Source organism: Hypomesus nipponensis, chromosome 5, assembly GCF_054491055.1.
Source record: "Hypomesus nipponensis isolate SF chromosome 5, ASM5449105v1, whole genome shotgun sequence".
Taxonomy (NCBI): Eukaryota; Metazoa; Chordata; class Actinopteri; order Osmeriformes; family Osmeridae; genus Hypomesus; species Hypomesus nipponensis.
The window spans coordinates 611,995-632,235 of NC_140365.1; the positions used below are offsets into that span (position 1 = coordinate 611,995).

At 49.0% G+C, this 20,241-nt stretch overlaps 1 protein-coding gene across 3 annotated transcripts in view; it reads left to right on the forward strand.

Annotated features, from left to right (window-relative positions):
• The window catches only part of LOC146287620 (RNA-binding protein Musashi homolog 2-like), a 178,124-nt gene that overhangs the window by 257 nt on the left and 157,626 nt on the right, over positions 1 to 20,241 (forward strand). For all 3 annotated transcript variants that reach the window (XM_084697807.1, XM_084697808.1, XM_084697809.1), the window contains exons 2-5: positions 258 to 298; positions 578 to 659; positions 1,106 to 1,190; positions 7,943 to 7,984. In XM_084697807.1, coding sequence (XP_084553933.1) covers positions 258 to 298; positions 578 to 659; positions 1,106 to 1,190; positions 7,943 to 7,984 — 250 coding nt within the window. The remainder of the gene's footprint in view (positions 1 to 257; positions 299 to 577; positions 660 to 1,105; positions 1,191 to 7,942; positions 7,985 to 20,241) is intronic.

The following is a 20,241-nucleotide window of genomic DNA, read 5'->3' on the forward strand; positions in this document are numbered from 1 at the left end:
CCGTGCTAGATCAGTTCAGCTCGCAGAACGCGAACTGAATCGGCAGTCCTTCCGGATGCAGTTAGTAAGAGCTCCAGCCTTGCTGTGACAGACTACTGTGGCAAGGCTGGCCTCCCTCTTTATCGAGATACATTAACGCTTTCCAGCGAACGTGTTTTGCTTCTTTCTATCCATTAAGATCGCTTTTATAAGTAGTTACACGTCAAAATGGCCGATCTGACATCTGGACTCACTTCTACTGTGTTTTCTTCTTACAGTAAAATGTTTATCGGTGGGCTCAGCTGGCAGACTTCGCCAGGTGAGACAATAATGTTCCTGTATGTATGTTTGCTGTGGTTTTGCTGCTGTATTCCGGTCGTGGCTGTTCAGGCGGCTTGCTGTATGTGCGTGTGTGCAGCGCTGTTCGGGATATGTGGAGTGCCTCCGTGTGCGCGCGAGGTTATTTTTGATTTCCAATCAACTGAAGTCCTCTATTCGACCCCTACATGTATCACGGGGAATTTTTGTATCACACTGAAAATAGTATGACGATTATTTGTTGTTGACTAATTACCTGATATATTCCTTCTATTCACAGACAGTCTTAGAGACTATTTTAGCAAATTCGGGGAGATTAGAGAATGTATGGTGATGAGAGACCCCACAACAAAACGTTCCAGGTGAAATGTTGTTTTACTGTTTACTGTTACTGTTCATCAAATGAGTGTCCATGCTTCGATGTAAGACAGCCTGTGTCCCGTGTTGTACAGACAGATAAGCTGAGAAGATATCTGCAGCTAAACAGTAGCTCGCTGTAAAACTGCGGGCAATTGTAATTTGACATTGACTTTGGGACTGCACTGCAATGTGTTGTAGTGTACCCTCTCCTTTAAATTAGCATACGTCAATATTTATTGCAATCAGTGCCTTCAACCTTACAAATATTGGGCATGATATAAGTATGATTATACTGTTTATTAAGGCAAGCAGAACATGTTCAGTCATTTTTAAGATGTTAGAAATATATAATACACTGTCATAAATTATTGAAATGATAATGATCTGTGTTTTTAAGAATGCTCAGAACATGTGTTGTAACGTTTCTCTCCTGTTCTCTGTGTTGCAGAGGGTTTGGGTTCGTTACATTTGCAGATGCGACCAGTGTAGATAAGGTCTTAGCTCAACCACACCACGAATTAGACTCAAAGACGGTACGTACATTAGAATTATCACCTCACTTTCATGTGTCTGATACCTTCATTTAAGTCTCTGATCCCTTGTCATCGTATCCGAGAGACTGCTGGCCCTGTGTTGTGGAACTCATCATATGTTAAATGTCTGTTTGCACCTGTCTTAACAACAGTGTTTCTGGGGTAGAACAGGTTGGTAGGCTGCAAGTTGCAAATTTGCATCAACCGAGTACGGTGTGAGCATATGGCCCTGTCAGGTCAGAAGAATACGAATACCATGATGTCATTGTGTAATTTACATGTTAATGTATTTGACTTCCCCATGCCCACCTTCCGGTCAGGATGAAGGAGCTATGTGGTGAAACAGACTGTTGATAGTCAGTTGATCTCAGACCGTTGAAGCGAAACACTGCTGTCTTCGGGGGTGAACCTGCTGTGGGATGACTCCTCCCCATGTCCCTTCTGACTCCGCCCCCTGTCCCTTCTCATGTGATGGTGCCACATGTGCACACACACACACACACACACACACACACACACACACACACACACACACACACACACACTGTCAGACATGTTCCCTTCACACAGCAAGCTAATGCACATCCCTCTAACCAGAGACCCGAAAACATTCTAAATTAAATCAAATGTATTTTTATAGCCCTTTTTACACGCAAGCATGTCACAGAGGGCTTCACATACGCCCATAGAACTGCCCCTCAACCAACCTAAACCCTCAAGGAATAGGAATAGGATCTAGTGGATTGCATTGCCACTACGTGTGGTGTGTGTGTGTGTGTGGTAGCAAAGATATATGAATTAATTAAAAGTTGTCTAAAATGCATTATGTAAAACCATTATTTGACAGTGAAGCTTACAATAGGAAAATCATGTGGCTTTTATTTGTGAAAATTACAATTTATACATCTAAATACTTATAATGTAGCTTTTTCATAATTGCTACGTATCTACAAACCTCAATGTGGATCTTTTATTAGAATATTATGAATCATCACATCCTTTTCAATCACTGATTTGTCCTCATCCATTCATTCATCAACACAATAGTACCATTTTATCCTTCCACTGGAAACATTTAACTATTGTGTTGTTCTCCAGGTCTTTCAAATGTGGCTCTGGATGAATAATTAAACATGTCAGTCATTTCCGAGGAGCTGTCTGTGTAGTGTTGAATAAGACAGTGTTGAGCTGAAATCATATTTGTCTGAAATGTATCCTCAGTGGGTGGTGCTCCCAGGCACGCTCTCACCGCTCACTGCAAACTGAACACACGGAAACAAACACTTCGTTTTACAGCACAGGAAAAAAATGTTCACATGCTGGAAGATGTCACTCAGATATATTTGGGAAAGTCAAACATATTGTACTTGAGCAGGCAGTCTGCAATTATGGTGGAGGAGGTGGAGGAGCCGCTAACTTGTTGCGCGTCTGTCCTGAGCTGATTGGTGAGTCGCAGGAGAGTGCTTGTGAAAGCTTTCCGTTTTTATCTTGATGCTTGAAAGTGAAAGAGGAGCGAGTTCATGTTTTGAATGTTATAATAGGAAACTAACACCTGCAAGCTAGTGCACAGGATCTGTAGTGGAACACATAGGGACCCACAGTGTGCTCCACATCTACACACATACACACAATCACACACACACTAACAGATGTTTTCTCCTTATGCATAGATTAAGATACATGAATAAGAGTAGATTAGTGAATGCTTACATACATGTCTAGATTGTATCTCTGTATACAAAACCAGTATGAACAAATTGAGGTCATTTACGTGAGTTGAGGAAACTTGACAGAGAACCTCTGCTCTGTGTGCAGATCTCTGCATAGCTCTCCTTCCTTTCTTGCCTGTATAAGGGTGTACAGCAGTTGGTTGTTGACATGTGTGACTGCTGTACCCAGGTTCCTCTCTAGAGACACTGGTGACACTACAGATTCAGGAGCTTGTAATAAGCCTTAGTTGGCAGGTCATAAGTCCCTCGTTAACCTTCATATTTGTTATTAAGACTTACTACCATCCTACGTCTTAATAAGAAATATGAATGTTAACGAGGGCCTTATGACCTATTAACTAAGGCTCATTACAAGCAGCAGAAAGGTGAATAGAGGAGAGAGCTGAAGAATGGTCCCATCATCACTGAGACTCGCTGGAATCAACATTTGATCGCTCCTGGCGGGCCGTTGTTGCTAAGAAACCCCCCCCCCCCCCTCCCGGGTCTGGACCTGCGGGCGATGGGGCTTCTTATTAGACCCTGAGCAGGTGTCCTTGTCTGCCTGTTGATACAGCACACTGCCCTACCACACTACATGCTACCTGCATGTCTGACCCCTTTACATGCCACCGACTCTGTCGAGTTAAATATCCTGATGTGTCTAAAACATTGAGTTTATTTTATTTTTTTGGAAGCATTAGCATTTCCCTCCTGTGCTAGTTGATGATGGTGTGTTTCTGTCGGGGTGATTTTCTAAGGGAGGGAGGTGTTGAGTGTTCGGAGCAGAACAGTTTGATGCCTGAACAGATCTACTGCCACCTTATGTGGTGACCTTGATTGGATTTAATTAGGCTGGCTGGTGTTGGGATTCCTGTAAACATGCTGGCTTCTGTTAGACAGCAGGTCACACACCAGTGAGTGATACAGATTGGGCTGGAGTCTGACATCAGGATCATCCATATACTATGTACCGTTGAGATTCATTTTCAGAGCTGGAGTTGCAATTATATATCCTTGCGTTTTGGCATGTGGAGGTTTCAGCAAGAGCAGATTGTTGTTCAGAAAACATGTCCTAATCAACAATGTAATTAAAGTGGAATTAAATTCGAAAGAAAACATGATGATGTTCCACCTTGGTTTCTGTCAATTTTATTTTTTCTTTCAAGTGAGTTCATAATCAAATCTATTTTTAATCCTGTGCATGTAGCTGCTTTGGAGTGACGTTTCGATGAACAGCTTTAAGGCTGAATGTTAGGCTCTTGGATCTGAAATTCTACTTTGGTTTGCAGTAGATACATTCTCACATTATATCCACCTAAAAACACGATCCCATAGTGAAATAACACAAACCAGGAACTGGTTAGTTTGTGATTTAGGTTATGTCCTTGGGATGTTGTAGCCTATGGCGTTATCAGCCGATTAAGAATTATTCGTCCTCTTGTGCGGATGCCATTTTAGACATCGAGCATTTGCTTTTATTGTGAACTTAAGGTACGATATGATCACACCGGACTGGAGATATAGTTGAGCCCTTCTTGATTGGCCTGGTTTCCCTCTGGTACTGACAACAGCTCTCAGCCTGGGATGAGCTTCAGTGGAGACATATGGTTAAGGACAGCCCGGGGCTTCCTACAATCCTAGCACACATGGCAGCAATTCAGAACTTTTTTTTTTTTTAAATTCTTGAATTTTTACAGTACCTCATGTTCCATTTGAAGACGGTTACGTTTGTATCTGTCGCGGGGGACGATATGAGGAACGATCCTGAAAGCGTTGAGAGCTTGTTATTATGTGAAGAGAAAGAGGTCATTCTCGCTGTCCAGGTTGAGACGTGTTCCAGATGAGACGCGCTGATAAATAACTCTTTTTCATTCGTCGCAAAACAAAGGTAGCCTATTTTGTTCTGAGATACATCCAACCATTACAGAATGACCCCTGGCCAACCCCTTGTTTGCTATTTTGATGTAGTGGTTTCAAAAGACTGGATGTCTGTTTGAGGCGAGGGGGGAGAAGGCAGGAGAAAGGAGAAGAAAAGCCTTTAGAGAGAGGAGCAGCTGGTCTAGAGAAATCTAACCCTCCCTCTGTCAGATATCAATTGAAAGTAATGTCAGCTGTGAGCTCACCTCCAGCATGCCCTTATTTGTTCGTGTCTGGCTGTCTTGGTTGATCATGCGCTCGGCTCATGGACAGGACTGTGTCAGCCTATTACTGTAACCTACATGTGAACATGTTCCCTGCTCTGACTTGAGAAGCACCGGGAAAAATAAGAGCGAGTCTCACATGGATGTAATGCAATCTAATATTAGTAACGATACCCCGAACTTTGAACTCATCTAGCAGGTTTCGGTGCATCAAGGAGATCGGCAGAGCTCTACGCACCAAAAGCACCGTAGATAAATGAGGTATTTTGATAAGTGGTTTGTATAGCTTCATAGTTCCATTTGAAACTAGCAAGTAAAGGAAGATCTGTTAAGAGAGAGAGAGAGAGTTAACCTAGAAGCTGATGTTAGTATGGGAAATCCTTTTGGAAGATCTGAACTAAGGATGGAAGAAATTGCCTTCTGCCCTGATCTCCCACAATCTCACGTTGAGCAGGCCCTTGGAGACTTTGCTGTAAAAAGCTGTAACCAGAGATAAAGCAGGATGGAATATATTGCATTCAGCTTGTTAGTCTGGCATAGCTAGTCTGAGGACGTGGAGCTTGGGAAAAGACTGTTTTTAGACTCAATATATTCCATTAGTAAAGCACTGTATTAGAATAACTACTAAACATAAATGTTCAACATTCCTTGCTGTTGGTTTGTTCATTTTCCATCTCGCAGGAATCTCCTTTGTCAAGGTAGCATATTTTACCACATTTTACTGAGCTAAATAATACCTTAACTATTACTGGTATGAAGAGTCATGATGTAGCTTAGTAAATGTCATGGCGTCTAATGTTAAGCCACAAATTATTAGGCTCATTTAAAATGTATTGCCAGAAAACAATTGTTCTTATAAGCAAAATGATAATCTGTAGTTATGGAGAAATGTAGTTTACTGTTGTTATGGGAACTGCCTGCCCTATGCCTGAGCTCTTGTCTGTATATTTAATTCCCATAAAAACTTCCCATTTACATGAATTTTTAACCGGATGAAAACAGTTGTTCGAATTTCCCCCTTTGGCAAACGTCTCAAAGGAGCCATTCATGTGTTCGCTGTGACCTGTGAAGGTGGATGGCTGTGATCCCACACTAAGTCCCTGTTACCTAACACAGCTGGAATCTGGACAAATTGCCGCACCACAAAGTTGTTTCTGTGGCCTTTCCCACATAACTCATTACCACCATTCTTCCCTGTTTACGATATATTTTCCCAAACTGTGAACTAAGACTGCAGAGGGTAAATCCCTGCTTGTTTCCCTGTCCCTCAGGGTCCGGCTGGACTGCAGGTTGGAGCCCTTGTCTCAAGAGGATCTTAGCAGTCCATCATCAGAGTGTAGTGGTGATGTAGGTTACTCCAGGATACTACAGTTGGGGAGGTATAGCTCACCCCAAGTGAGAGGAGCCTTGATATTCACAGCATATAGTGTTGTCTTTGCACGGATAGACCCGGCTCCACAGAGTAATTGAGGTTGAATTGGTTATGCCTGAGGCTAATTGCTAAAACGAATCATTACAGGGAATTCATGATGAGCAGGGTTGCCATACCCAGGTGTTATTGAATTCATCTCTTAAATTGACCTGATTTAGAAGGATAACAATCGTTGCTGCGCCAGATTGAAATACGAAGGAAACGTCACCTCACATGTCGCTTTTTCTGATTCTACTACGAACCCAGAAAGGATTTAATGAAGCTTACAGTTGGCTGAATCGATTTGCACAGATGGTAACCTTTGTCTATGTTTTCAACTCGATTGCATGTTTTTCATTTGAGTGTGTTTTCTCTCACTGACTCTTTTCACAGATTTGTCTCTGTTTCTCAAAGCGGTTCATGAAGGCTAAAGATAGAACAAAATTAAGCACTTGTGCCTGTCGGCAGTTTGTCAGCTTTGATAGAAATGATGTCAAGAAGTGATATTCCCTTTCTTTTGTGTGCTGGTGTTAGTCTGGTCCAGACCTGCTCTGTGTGTGCTGGTGTTAGTCTGGTCCAGACCTGCTCTGTGTGTGCTGGTGTTAGTCTGGTCCAGACCTGCTCTGTGTGTGCTGGTGTTAGTCTGGTCCAGACCTGCTCTGTGTGTACTGGTGTTAGTCTGGTCCAGACCTGCTCTGTGTGTGCTGGTGTTAGTCTGGTCCAGACCTGCTCTGTGTGTGCTGGTGTTAGTCTGGTCCAGACCTGCTCTGTGTGTGCTCTTCCAGGTAACGTGTGATGATGCAGTACTGGAATACATTCAGCCTGTAGGGGAATACGCCTGGAGAGAAGCACCAAAATACAGGTTTTGCCCCTGCTGAACACAAATAAGTCATTTTCTGCAAGAGAACAATTTCGATCTGTTTACGTTTTTCCCCTTCAATAAGTCTGCTTGGATGAGATTGTTTGAAAGTTCTCTTTTAAGAGCCTCGTATTAAAGCGTGGAGAAGGCAGCATGACATTGGTGCATGAAATAGTTTCTCTTCATTCTGAATGCGAGATTGATAAGGCCTCTACCACACGACTCCACACTGCTTAAACAGAGGTGGGGGTGGAGGGAGGTGGGGGGGTAGTTCTGGGGGTGGGAGGGGTGGGTGTGGGGGGAGATGGGGGGTGGGAGGGGGTGGGGGGTGGGTGCAGGGAATAACAAGAGGACAAGCAGAAGATAAAGAAGGTTGATCTGATGTGCTTTTCTGCTTATTTGGAAGTATCTGCCCATGTAACAGCCAGACTCCTTTTTCCACACTGTAATCTTGAATTAATGATCTCCAAGATGAAACTCCTCTGAACATCCCAACGGTGGCATTTATTTCACAGTTCACGGCCTGTTCTGTACATGAACACATTTTGCGTTTGGTAGATTTCTTTCCCAGTGTTCAGTCGTGTTACGGTGTCTGATCCTAATCACCTGTTTCTTCTTCTTGTTGTTGACAGATCGATCCTAAAGTGGCTTTCCCCCGCCGTGCCCAACCCAAGGTAAGACCTTTCCCTTTCCCACAGCCCTGCTTCTAACTGACACAACCAGCAGCTTGTCATTTCCGTCTCCAGGCTCTCGTGTTGTGATCTTGGGACCTGCTCACTTGCACATTTGTCAGTTTTTCACTCCAATCGTAGTAGGATGGGTATTTGTGTGTTTGTAATTAGCAGGCAGAGATGATTAAGCTCTTGTTCTGCTCTCTGAAGGAGAGCAACAGCCTTCTGAGACGCTCATCTCCATCAGGTATCTGGTTAATAGTGTGAGAATCTGGGAATCGGCCTTGCTATGTTGTGGTCTCTGCTAGTTCTGTTGTGCTGCCTACACACACACACACACACACAGGCTTTTGGAAGATTCGGGGTGTTTGTGAGGGGCAGTCTGTGTGTGTCCGAGGTGTGTGGGTCTGTCTCTGGGTTAGAGGGGAGAGCGCTGGCCTATGTTACCCAGCATCACCATCTGGGGTTTTTTCTCCTGAAACGGACGGAGATCGATATGGATTTTTCTCTTTCCCAGCGTCTCACAGAGAGGTATTGTTACGGCACAGTTCAGGTTTCTAAAAGGGAATTGGCAGTGAAAGCTTTGTAAGCCAGAGCACATGGTGTCTTAAGGGTATCAGCGTACAGTTGGGAAACCACTGTCTCTCTCTCTCTCTCTCTCTCTCTCTCTCTCTCTCTCTCTCTCTCTCTCTCTCTCTCTCTCTCTCTCTCTCTCTCTCTCTCTCTCTCTCTCTCTCTCTCTCTCTCTCTCTCTCTCTCTCTCTCTCTCTCTCTCTCTCTCATTTGCTTGTTTGTGGCAATAACCTCTTCTTATCCTCCTCCATCCTTAGCCTCCTTGTGAAGATCTGAAACACGACATCAGAGAGCAGCTAAGATGTTTCTGCCTCAGGACTTGGGGGTTTCAGTTGAAAGGATAACACACCTGATCCCTGGGAGGGATCTCTGTTCAGCTGATTATTTTATATTTTATTCCTTTTTACAACAACATGCTGTGCTTGGCAGGGGCCAACATGGGGGTAAATAAGATGCTGCTTGGGCAGTTGTTGGCCTGACAGATCTCCCAGCTTGAATGCTTCTGACATGATGGTTAGGTCACTAAACACAGGCCTTTACAGGGTAGGTTCTGGAGCAGGTCCAGGTCACTCACTAGAGGAGCAAAGGGCTCTTATTTGTTTTAGTATTAAGCAAGAGAATGTGGATTTCAAAGGATCTCGATGCAATAGGATTAAAGCAGATAGATTAGCATGGCTTTCTCCTTCTTTATAAGCAAGCTGTGTCTGAGGTTGCTGTTAACAAAGCACTCTCTGCTTTACATTTGTCATCATTTCCCCCCCTGGTTTTCCTGCCAGCACCTGTTGACTGTTGTCTCTCCTGGGAGAGAGGGCCGGGCGAGCGAGGTGCCTTAGTGACGCCGGCTTTGGGGGATGAAAATGTTAAGAAGCCATTAGGCTCGGTCTCTTTCCCGGCTGTGTGACCTGGGTCTGTTGCTGTCGTACAGTTCCTCGGTTACTTGACTGATGCGCGGCGTGGTTTGGAGAGCAGGAGGAAGTCTTGCCTTGCTCGTCCTTTGAATAATATGCAGATCCTGACTCACCAGGAGGGGGGGGATCAGAGAGGTGTAGAGGAGGGAGGGAGGGGTGAGGAGGGTGAGGAGGGTGAGGAGGGTGAGGAGGGAGGGTGGGGTGAGGAGGGTGAGGATGGAGGGAGGGGTGAGGAGGGTGAGGAGGGTGAGGAGGGTGAGGAGGGTGAGGAGGGAGGGTGGGGTGAGGAGGGTGAGGAGGGTGAGGAGGGTGAGGAGGGTGAGGAGGGAGGGTGGGGTGAGGAGGGTGAGGATGGAGGGAGGGGTGAGGAGGGTGAGGAGGGTGAGGAGGGTGAGGAGGGTGAGGAGGGAGGGTGGGGTGAGGAGGGTGAGGATGGAGGGAGGGGTGAGGAGGGTGAGGATGGAGGGTGGGGTGAGGAGGGTGAGGAAGGAGGGAGGGGTGAGGAGGGTGAGGAGGGAGGGTGGGGTAAGGAGGGTGAGGATGGAGGGAGGGGTGAGGAGGGTGAGGATGGAGGGTGGGGTGAGGAGGGTGAGGAAGGAGGGAGGGGTGAGGAGGGTGAGGAAGGAGGGAGGGGTGAGGAGGGTGAGGAGGGAGGGTGGGGTGAGGAGTGTGAGGAGGAGGGAGGGGTGAGGAGGGTGAGGAGGGAGGGAGGGGTGAGGAGGGTGAGGAGGAGGGAGGGGTGAGGAGGGTGAGGAGGGAGTGAGGGGTGAGGAGGGAGGGAGGGGTGAGGAGGGTGAGGATGGAGGGTGGGGTGAGGAGGGTGAGGAGGAGGGAGGGGTGAGGAGGGTGAGGAGGGAGGGAGGGGTGAGGAGGGTGAGGAGGAGGGAGGGGTGAGGAGGGTGAGGAGGGAGTGAGGGGTGAGGAGGGTGAGGATGGAGGGTGGGGTGAGGAGGGTGAGGAAGGAGGGAGGGGTGAGGAGGGTGAGGATGGAGGGAGGGGTGAGGAGGGTGAGGATGGAGGGTGGGGTGAGGAGGGTGAGGAGGGAGTGAGGGGTGAGGAGGGTGAGGAAGGAGGGAGGGGTGAGGAGGGTGAGGAAGGAGGGAGGGGTGAGGAGGGTGAGGAAGGAGGGAGGGGTGAGGAGGGTGAGGAGGGCGAGAAGGGTGAGGAAGGAGGGAGGGGTGAGGAGGGTGAGGAGGGAGGGAGGGGTGAGGAGGGTGAGGAGGGCGAGGAGGGTGAGGAAGGAGGGAGGGGTGAGGAGGGTGAGGAGGGAGGGAGGGGTGAGGAGGGTGAGGAGGGAGTGAGGGGTGAGGAGGGCGAGGAGGGTGAGGAGGGAGTGAGGGGTGAGGAGGGTGAGGAGGGCAAGGAGGGTGAGGAGGGAGGGGTGAGGATGGTGAGGAGGGAAGGGTGAGGAGGGTGGGTAGGTGTGTTAACACATTGTGTCTCCTGAGTGGGGCTCACCTCCTCCTGAGTTCACAGGAACATGTGAGGGTGAGGGTGGATGAAGGATGTTTACAGGAACATGACACCAGGAGGGGCTGCAGGGCGATGGCGTAGCGGGGAAACTGATCTCCCGTCTCCCCGACCTCGCCATCGGTGGCGTCCCCGCCGCCCGCGCTCGCCATGGCTCCAGTCGCTGGCCTTCCTCATGTTGTTGTTTTTCCATGGAGGAATCACAGACAGTCCCAACATGTCCCAACATGATATTAATTGCCGGTGGGACCTTGGCTTCTTGTGCAGAGCTCTGATGGCTTGTTATGGAAATGAAAGAAAGGACCACAGCCACTCAGAGCACAGGAACAGTTCAACCTCTTCCTGGCTGCTCTGCTCATTACGCTCGCTGGCAGACATTCGTTGGGCTGTGCTGATGAGAACTGTCTCTCTGTATGTGCACAGACAGACAGAGACTGAACAAAGATTGCAGAATGCAGCTGTGGGGTTAGGGTTACTCTGTTGACTATCTGAAACTTCTCCCGAACTTGGCACCATTATGCCGTTAACGTGGGAATGTTAAACAGTCGGAAGCGGTAACCTTGAAACCAAGCCCTGGGCTTGTGACGACAAACGACCGTGGTGGAAATAGATCTGGGTTATCACTCATAAATACCATCAAAGAAGGGTCCCAGTTCTCCATCAGGCCTGTCACAGCTGTCTGGGGCTGTCTGCTCAGAGATACAGACCCTAGACTCCCTCTCTCCCTCTCCCTCTCCCCTCTCTCCCTCCCTCTCCCCCTCTCTCTCCCTCTCTCTCTCTCTCTCTCAGTGTCTCTCTCTCTGTTTCTCTCTCTCTCTGTCTCTCTCTCTCTCTCTCTCTCCCTCCCTCCCTCCCTCCCTCCCTCCCTCCCTCCCTCCCTCCCTCCCTCCCTCCCTCCCTCCCTCCCTCCCTCCCTCCCTCCCTCCCTCCCTCTCTCTCTCTCTCTCTCTCTCTCTCTCTCTCTCTCTCTCTCTCTCTCTCTCTCTCTCTCTCTCTCTCTCTCTCTCTCTCTCTCTCTCTCTCTCTCTCTCTCTCTCTCTCTCTCTCTCTCTCTCTCTCTCTCTCTCCTCTCTCTCCCTCTCCCTCTCTCTCCCTCTCCCTCCCTGCCATCAGAGGGACTAGTTGTGTGCTTCATGTTCTCCCTGCAGAGGTATGAGCAGGATGAGGGGAGACTTGTTGCGTAGAGAACTCCCAGCCAAGTGTTTTAATGAAGTCCAGAGGTGACGTGGTGTGCAGTATAGACCCTCTTTACTCCCCTTGCTCCTGCTGAGGCACTCACACAACACCCCCCTTATACACCCACGCACACACAACAGCGCACACATGCACACAACACCCCCCCCCACACACACACACCCACGCACACACTCACACTCCCCCTCGCACACATGAACACACACTTCCTACTTCACACACACTACAGGGAATGCTTGCCAAGGAGAGAGGCCCAAGAGGACTGTTCCACACTCCCAATTAAGAGACCTGCACATGGCCCTCTCTCCTGTAGTCTCTCTTTCTCCTAGTCTCTCTCTCCCCTCTTTCCTACAGTCTCTCCCTCTCTCCTATAGTCTCTCTCTCCTAGTCTCTCTCTCCCCTCTCTCCTACAGTCTCTCCCTCTCTCCTATAGTCTCTCTCTCCTAGTCTCTCTCTCCCCTCTCTCATACAGTCTCTCCCTCTCTCCTACAGTCTCTCCCTCTCTCCTATAGTCTCTCTCTGTCTCTCTCCTATATCTCTCCTTCTCTATCAGTCTCTTTCCCTCTCTCTCTCTCTGTCTCTCTCTCTCTCCTACAGTCTCTCTCTCTCTCCTACAGTCTCTCTCTCTCTCCTACAGTCTCTCTCTTTCTCTCCTATAGTCTCTCTCTCCTAGTCTCTCTCTCCCCTCTCTCATACAGTCTCTCCCTCTCTCCTACAGTCTCTCCCTCTCTCCTATAGTCTCTCTCTGTCTCTCTCCTATATCTCTCCTTCTCTATCAGTCTCTTTCCCTCTCTCTCTCTCTGTCTCTCTCTCCTACAGTCTCTCTCTCTCTCTCTCCTACAGTCTCTCTCTCTCTCCTACAGTCTCTCGCTGTCGGCATTCTGAGATATTTATGTTTATCTTCAGGTGATGCTGAGTTGTGATCCTCACTATCTCTGAATGATTTTCATTTCAACTGACACAGCTGACTGCTGGGAATATGAAACCGTCTCGGCTGCCAGTGACTCCTAATGTCCGTAGGAGTTTGTTGAAAGCTCTGTTCAAACTCTAGATGTGCACAACTACAGACATTAGTCAGAATAGTCAAGGACAAATGGATTATTTGGACTGGAATGTAGATACCATCCTTTGTGTAGTTCTTTGGTAGATTTCGTAGCGGTGGATAATATTTCCTTCGTGTGTCTACACAGAAATACCACCTCGCCAGTGTATTTCTGTTTTTCATGAAACAAATGCACTTCTGAAATGGGTTTTTACAACAGACTACAGCATTGACTTTTCACTGAAAACAAGAAACAATCCGATAGCAGGCGATGCCAGCTTGGATCAGACCGAGGGAAAAGTCGATCAATCAGTGTTCAGTTGATGGGATTGCTTTATCGCCACCTCCCTCTCACCTCCTGGTGAAAAAGGGTTTGTAGCGACGCAAACAAACCTCCGAGCATGGAGGATGTGTTTTCCTGGGATGGTAATGGGCAGGCTGAAGAGTGTGGAGGTGTGTTTAGATCTCTGACCCTCTGCTCTCAGCTCTGAATAGCCTCTATTGTCGCGGCCCAGACCAGACTGGACTGTGTGATAGTCTGGTCAGAGGCTTGAGGAGACATGATCAGAGGGGACATGGAGACATGATCAGAGAGAGGACATGGAGACATGATCAGAGAGAGGACATGGAGACATGATCAGAGAGGACATGGAGACATGATCAGAGGGGACATGGAGACATGATCAGAGGGGACATGGAGACATGATCAGAGAGAGGACATGGAGACATGATCAGAGGGGACATGGAGACATGATCAGAGGGGACATGGAGACATGATCAGAGGGGACATGGAGACATGATCAGAGAGGACATGGAGACATGATCAGAGGGGACATGGAGACATGATCAGAGAGAGGACATGGAGACATGATCAGAGGGGACATGGAGACATGATCAGAGGGGACATGGAGACATGATCAGAGAGGACATGGAGACATGATCAGAGGGGACATGGAGACATGATCAGAGGGGACATGGAGACATGATCAGAGGGGACATGGAGACATGATCAGAGAGGACATGGAGACATGATCAGAGGGGACATGGAGACATGATCAGAGGGGACATGGAGACATGATCAGAGAGGACATGGAGACATGATCAGAGGGGACATGGAGACATGATCAGAGAGGGGATATGGAGACATGATCAGAGAGGGGATATTGAGACACAACGCTAGTTCTCCACTCGCTCGTTTCTCGCTGCCATGTCTGGGAGTCGAGGGTTATTAGGTTTTCTGTGGGGCTGAGAGCCATGTACAGTACTTATCAATGGTAGAAAGGGCAGGGAGGCTGGAGAGCTAGGGAGGCAGGAGAGCTAGGGAGGCAGGAGAGCTAGGGAGGCTAGAGACCCAGGGAGGCAGGAGAGCTAGGGAGGCAGGAGAGCCAGGGAGGCAGGAGACCCAGGGAGGCAGGAGACCCAGGGAGGCAGGAGAGCTAGGGAGGCAGGAGAGCCAAGGAGACAGGAGAGGCAGGAGAGGTCAAAGGCTGTGCTGGCTGGCTCTGTTAACCCTGATGTTGAGTGACAGTAATGGGGAGAGCCAGGCAGCCAGGACAGAATGAATCAAGCGCTCACGTCCACTAACTAAACCCTGGCACAGCCCACTCCAGAACACACACACACACGGCATCTCTCCTGTACTGGAAGCCTCACTAAAAGATGGCTGTAAGGCTGTTAGTCAGTCAGTATTCTTCAAAGGTTTTGTTTGATGATGGCTGTTCCTCTCCACACACACGCATATCCACCATGTGTCTTCTCACCTGTCGTTCTGTTGAGCTCATGCAGCTGCTGAATCTCAGAAAGCAAGCACCACCCCGGAACTTTGCATGGCATTGTGGGAGATGGAGTGGGGGTGAGATTAGAACCAGGATGGAAGGAGGGTAGAGGAGGCAGGAGGAGGAAGCTGGGAGGGGGAAGAGAGTGAGAGGGAGAGAGAGAGAGAGAGAGAGAGAGAGGTGCCCTCCATGGTCTTAAGAGACAGACAGAACAAGCAGACCTCCAGCCACAACAAATAGACCAAGCAGAGATTTTCTGTTTGTCGTTGTGATGTTTTCAGGGTGGGGGGGGGGGGGCTGTTTGTCACACCTGATGATGATTCACAGCTGTGCTGCCAGTAATTAGACATTTTCTGGTCCACTTGTCTTGAGAAGTGATTTGATTCGAGGGAAGAAGACTCCTGTAGGAGCGCTGCTCACTGTGCCAGCGTCACCATACCACCATGCTGTGGGTCTCTCCGGTCTGACACTGACCTTTAGGATCGCCCTTGTCCCATATCTCCCTCTGTTTATCTTCCCCTTCACAGCCTCATCCATGGCCATCGTCATCCTCCAATGCCAGTAAAGATCACATGATGCATGTGTTCTAATACCAGTAAAGATCACATGATGCATGTGTTCCAAATCCAGTGCAGAACAGACTGCAGCAGCTTGTGTTCTGTGACCTCTGGTTGGGATGTCATACAGAATATCACCATGTCTGTCTCTCACCCTGGTGAGATCTCATGGCTCGGGTAATTGGATGATTACTCAAGACTGCATGTAACTGTGTTTGATCAGAGCTCATTATGATGGACTGCTTGATGAAGCCACCGTATGGAACTTTGGATTTAATCTCCCATGAAACGTTTCACAGATGTGAGAATCGGCAAATGAATGAACTCAAACTTCGAACTTGGGATCGAAATCGAGCGCAAAGTTTGTTTTAAGATGAATCACATACTCAAGGAAACATTGATTCCCTGGTGTAGTGTTTGATGGTGGCTGGCAGTGAGTTTTAGCTGACCAACCCTGGGCTTCTCATGTTGGCTGAGGACTAACCACAGTGGGCAGGGTGCGAAGGGAATAGATAACTGCTCTATACTGTAGATCCCTCTCCCCTCTTCAGGCTGGTTTAGGCTTCTTCTCCATCTCTCTGGTGTCTCCTTGGGGGGCAGGGGTTTGTGGAGGATGTGTGTGGTGTGTATCTGCACGTCTGTGTGTGTCTTGTTTTAAATGTGACAGAGATTCTCATTCCTTCTCAACATGACTCATGATGGATAGATTCTCACTGACACCCCCCCAACTCCTCTCTCTCTCTCCCTCTCCCCCCTCTCTCTCCCCCTCTCTGTCTCTCTCTCTCTCTCCCCCTCTCTGTCTCTCTCTCTCTCTCTCCCTCTCTCTCTCTCTCTCTCTCTCTCTTTCTCTCTCTCTCTCTCTCTCTCTCTCTCTCTCTCTCTCTCTCCCCCTCTCTGTCTCTCTCTCTCTCTCTCTCTCTCTCTCACTCTCCTACCTGCTCTGAGAGCAGTTCTATATGTTTACTTGATAAGTCCAGCCAAACCTGGGGATTACTTTTACATGTGCGAAGATCCTATTACATTCTGTCTTGTTCAATTTGCCTCCACACAGAACCGTCCCTTCCAACCTTCAACTCAAACAGACACATCGTTCCCATCCAGACAGACAAGGCTTCACCTGTGTGGATGTTTGCCCAGAGAGTGTTCAGGCCATATGTTAAGCAGAACTGCTCGTCACTGCTCCAGACCCCACACTCCTGCTAGCGGGGTCGGCTCTCACCCCTAGTCTGCTCTTCTATCTTTTGATCAGAGGGAGAGGAACCTGTGCTGTGATTGGGATATATTTGAGAGTCCCCTGGTTCCTACATTTCATCAATAGCGGAAGCACCTTGGACCACGAGTGTTTTAGAGGCAATTACTGTGAGATCGATGCAGAGAAGGGACTGCTGGAACAGAGGAGCAGCAGTGATGGTGTGCGGGCCAGGAGGAGGGTTTCATGTGGATAAGTCCTGTTTGCCTTGTTAGTGGGACTGAAGGAGGGGTACGCCTGTGTGTGTGTACTGTGTGTGTGTGTGTGTACTGTGTGTGTGTGTGTACTGTGTGTGTGTACTGTGTGTGTGTGTGTGTGTGTGTATTGTGTGTGTGTATTGTGTGTGTGTACTGTGTGTGTGTACTGTGTGTGTGTGTGTACTGTGTGTGTGTACTGTGTGTGTGTAGTGTGTACTGTGTGTGTGTACTGTGTGTGTACTGTGTGTGTGTGTACTGTGTGTGTGTACTGTGTGTGTGTGTGTGTGTACTGTGTGTGTGTGTGTGTAGTGTGTACTGTGTGTGTGTACTGTGTGTGTGTGTAGTGTGTACTGTGTGTGTGTGTAGCAACACGCTCATAGAGAGATCTTGTTAGGAGTCGAAGCTGGATGCAGTTCTGTAGCTGAACACTCAGTGCAGATCAAAGTGATGGCCAATGCAGCTGAACTAACGACAACAGGCAGGCCTTTGGGACCGGTCTAAACACGAATGTAGGAAACATCTCCTCAGCTCTCCCTGCCTCTCTTCTCATCTGAACAATTCCTCACCCACATTTTTGGCCTAAACTGTTGTCTCATGCCCTGTAAGAGAGCACGGAACCATCTACCAAGGAGCTGCAAACACACACAGCAAAACAAACAAATCGTGGCGATATTGTTCACAGCATGAATCAGCTTTAATCACGTAACGTGTGTTTATCTGCTGTAGATAGAGTAAGGCCACAGCCCGGCTTATGTCCACCCCTCCCTGTACCTGGCCATGTGGCTGTGTAGGGGCAGGAGCCTTCAGGGACATTACTCACCTCTCTTCTCTCCTGCAGCCTTGGCAGCTGGGTAATGGTCTGGACAGAAGACTGGCCTCTCTCTCTTTCCACCTCTATCCCTCTTCCTCTCTATCACTCTCTCCTCCCCCTGATTCTGTATACCATCCCCCTTACTCCCGAGAGGGAGAGGGGGAGGGAGAGAGGGGGATGGAGAGGGGGGGAGGGTTAGCTTGCCTCCCCCCTTCTCCCCCCTGGAAGGACTGACGATGTTGTAAAGAGTCATTAGTTTGCCATTAAGATTAATAGCGTAATTATCTACTAGATTCAACAACACTTAAGGTAGTGTTAAATAAACAGAGGCTGCCCCAAAGCAAGGAAGTCCTTTAGTGTCTTTTCATTGGCCCGAGCTGTGGAGACCGGGGCTCAGTGATGGATTTGATTGGCTGGATCCTACTAGTGTTTAGTTGATTGGCTGTATGAAGGTGAAGTGTGCCTCTCCCAGGGTCTGGCGGGCCTCCCAGGCCTGCTGCTCTGGCTTCATGAACCACCAGGTCAAGCAGCGGACTCAGGAGTCTGATCTGCCTGTTCCTGGTCTGCCTTTGGAGAATTCACACATTGTGATCGATGATCTCCCTGGTCTCTATCAGTCTGGATGAACCGCTCCCCTTTGAAACCCTCGCCAGAACCAGGTGACCTCCCCAGGGAGACAGCCAACAACTACAACTCCCTGCATGCCTCTGGGAGGATCAGAGGAAGTGGAACAAGCCTGTGGGAGGAGGAGAGAGGAAGGAGGAGGAGAGTGGAGAAGAGGAAAACTCTCTCTCTCTCTTTCTCTCTCCTGCCCGTGTTTAGCTGTGCACAGGCAGACACAGGGAGAGGACCCCCCAGCCTTCCCTGAGGCTGGTCTGGGATCAGGAGGCGGGGTGCTGGAATCAACACCTCTGGGCTACACACTAAACAAGAGGACAGGAAGATCCTATCTCTCCATTTCTGTCTCTCTTCTATCTGTTTGTCTCTCTTTTGAGAGACAACAGTCAGATATAAAGAGACAGAGGGAGAGGGAGAGGGAGAGAAGAAGCAGGGTGAGGTGAGTGGTGCTTCATCCACAGCCAGGCTGAAGAGAGGGAAGGGTGAGGAAGCAAGGGGCATGTGGAGGGGGTGTGTGGAGGGTGTGTGCGTGTGTGTGTGTGGGGGGGTACCCCAGCTGTGCTTAATAGGGCCTAGAACAGCCACCTCTGCCAGGGCAGGAAGTGATAAGAGGGTGGGAGCAATTGGAAACACAAAACACCATCCTCTTCCTGTACGAGGAAAAAACAGCCAATTATTGCCTCTCTCTTTCCCCCCCATGCCAAACCCTTTAAAGGTACAGGGGGGTGAGGGGGGTTTGGAGGTAAGGGGGGTGAGGGGGGTTTGGAGGTAAGGGGGGGTGAGGGGGGTTTGGAGGTAAGGGGGGGTGAGGGGGGAGTAAGGTCTTGGTCGCCCATGGCAAAAACCATATCCTCGCTTGTGTCCAGAGAGGAGGGCTGACAGGAGGCCAGGGAGGAGGGCAGGGAGGAGGCCAGAGAGGAGGTCAGATAGGGGGCCAGGGAGGAGGGCAGGGAGGGCGAGGAGGGACACACACTCACATGGTGGGGCGGGGCAGGAAGGCCAGGCTGTGATTGGACCAGCCAGTAGAGCGGTACAGACTGGTGACCTCTCCCTTTACCAGGGGAACACTGGCTCACTCTGATGGATCCCAGCCCCAGGAAGGAGGGGGGAGGGGGGGAGAGGGGACAGGAGTGAGCAGGGTAGCAGGAGGGGGTAGTGCTTGGTTGATGGATGAAGCTACTGTTTCCATTGTTACAGTCAGCTGTTATGATAGACACAGAGCTCAGAGGTGGACAAGGTGAGAGAGAGGGAGGGGGGTGGAGAGAGAGGGAGGGGGTGGACAGAGAGGGAGGGGGTGGACAGAGAGGGAAGGGGGTGGAGAGAGAGGGAGGGGGGTGGAGAGAGAGGGAGGGGGATGGACAGAGAGGGAGGGGGGTGGAGAGAGAGGGAGGGGGGGGGGTGGAGAGAGAGAGATAATAGAGCGATGAAATGGAGAGGGAGAGAGTGGGATATGTGTCCGTGTGTGTGTTTGTGTGTGAGAGAGGGAGGATGTGAGTGTGTGTGAGCTCATGACCTTGAACTGACCTTTGTTGTTTTGCTGTAGATATTTCTCAGCCAGATCAGTGTGCCTGGTATCTAACAGCACTGCAGTGTCGGGCAGTGTTCTCTCTGCTGCTACACAAGCTCTGACTGAGTGATGAACATTAGATTCACGTTTGATTCATTTAGCAGCAGACGCCTCCATTGAAAGTGACAAGATGCAAATAGTGCTTGTAGTGCTGAAAGGGTCCCAAGTGCATGGACCTCCTCACTAAAGAGTGATCACTTAAAGGCCTTCATGCTTGGTATAGTTGCAGTGAAAGCTAGATTAGAGTTAAGGGCTAGGATTAGATTTAGGGTGACTGTTAAAATTTGGATTAGGATTAG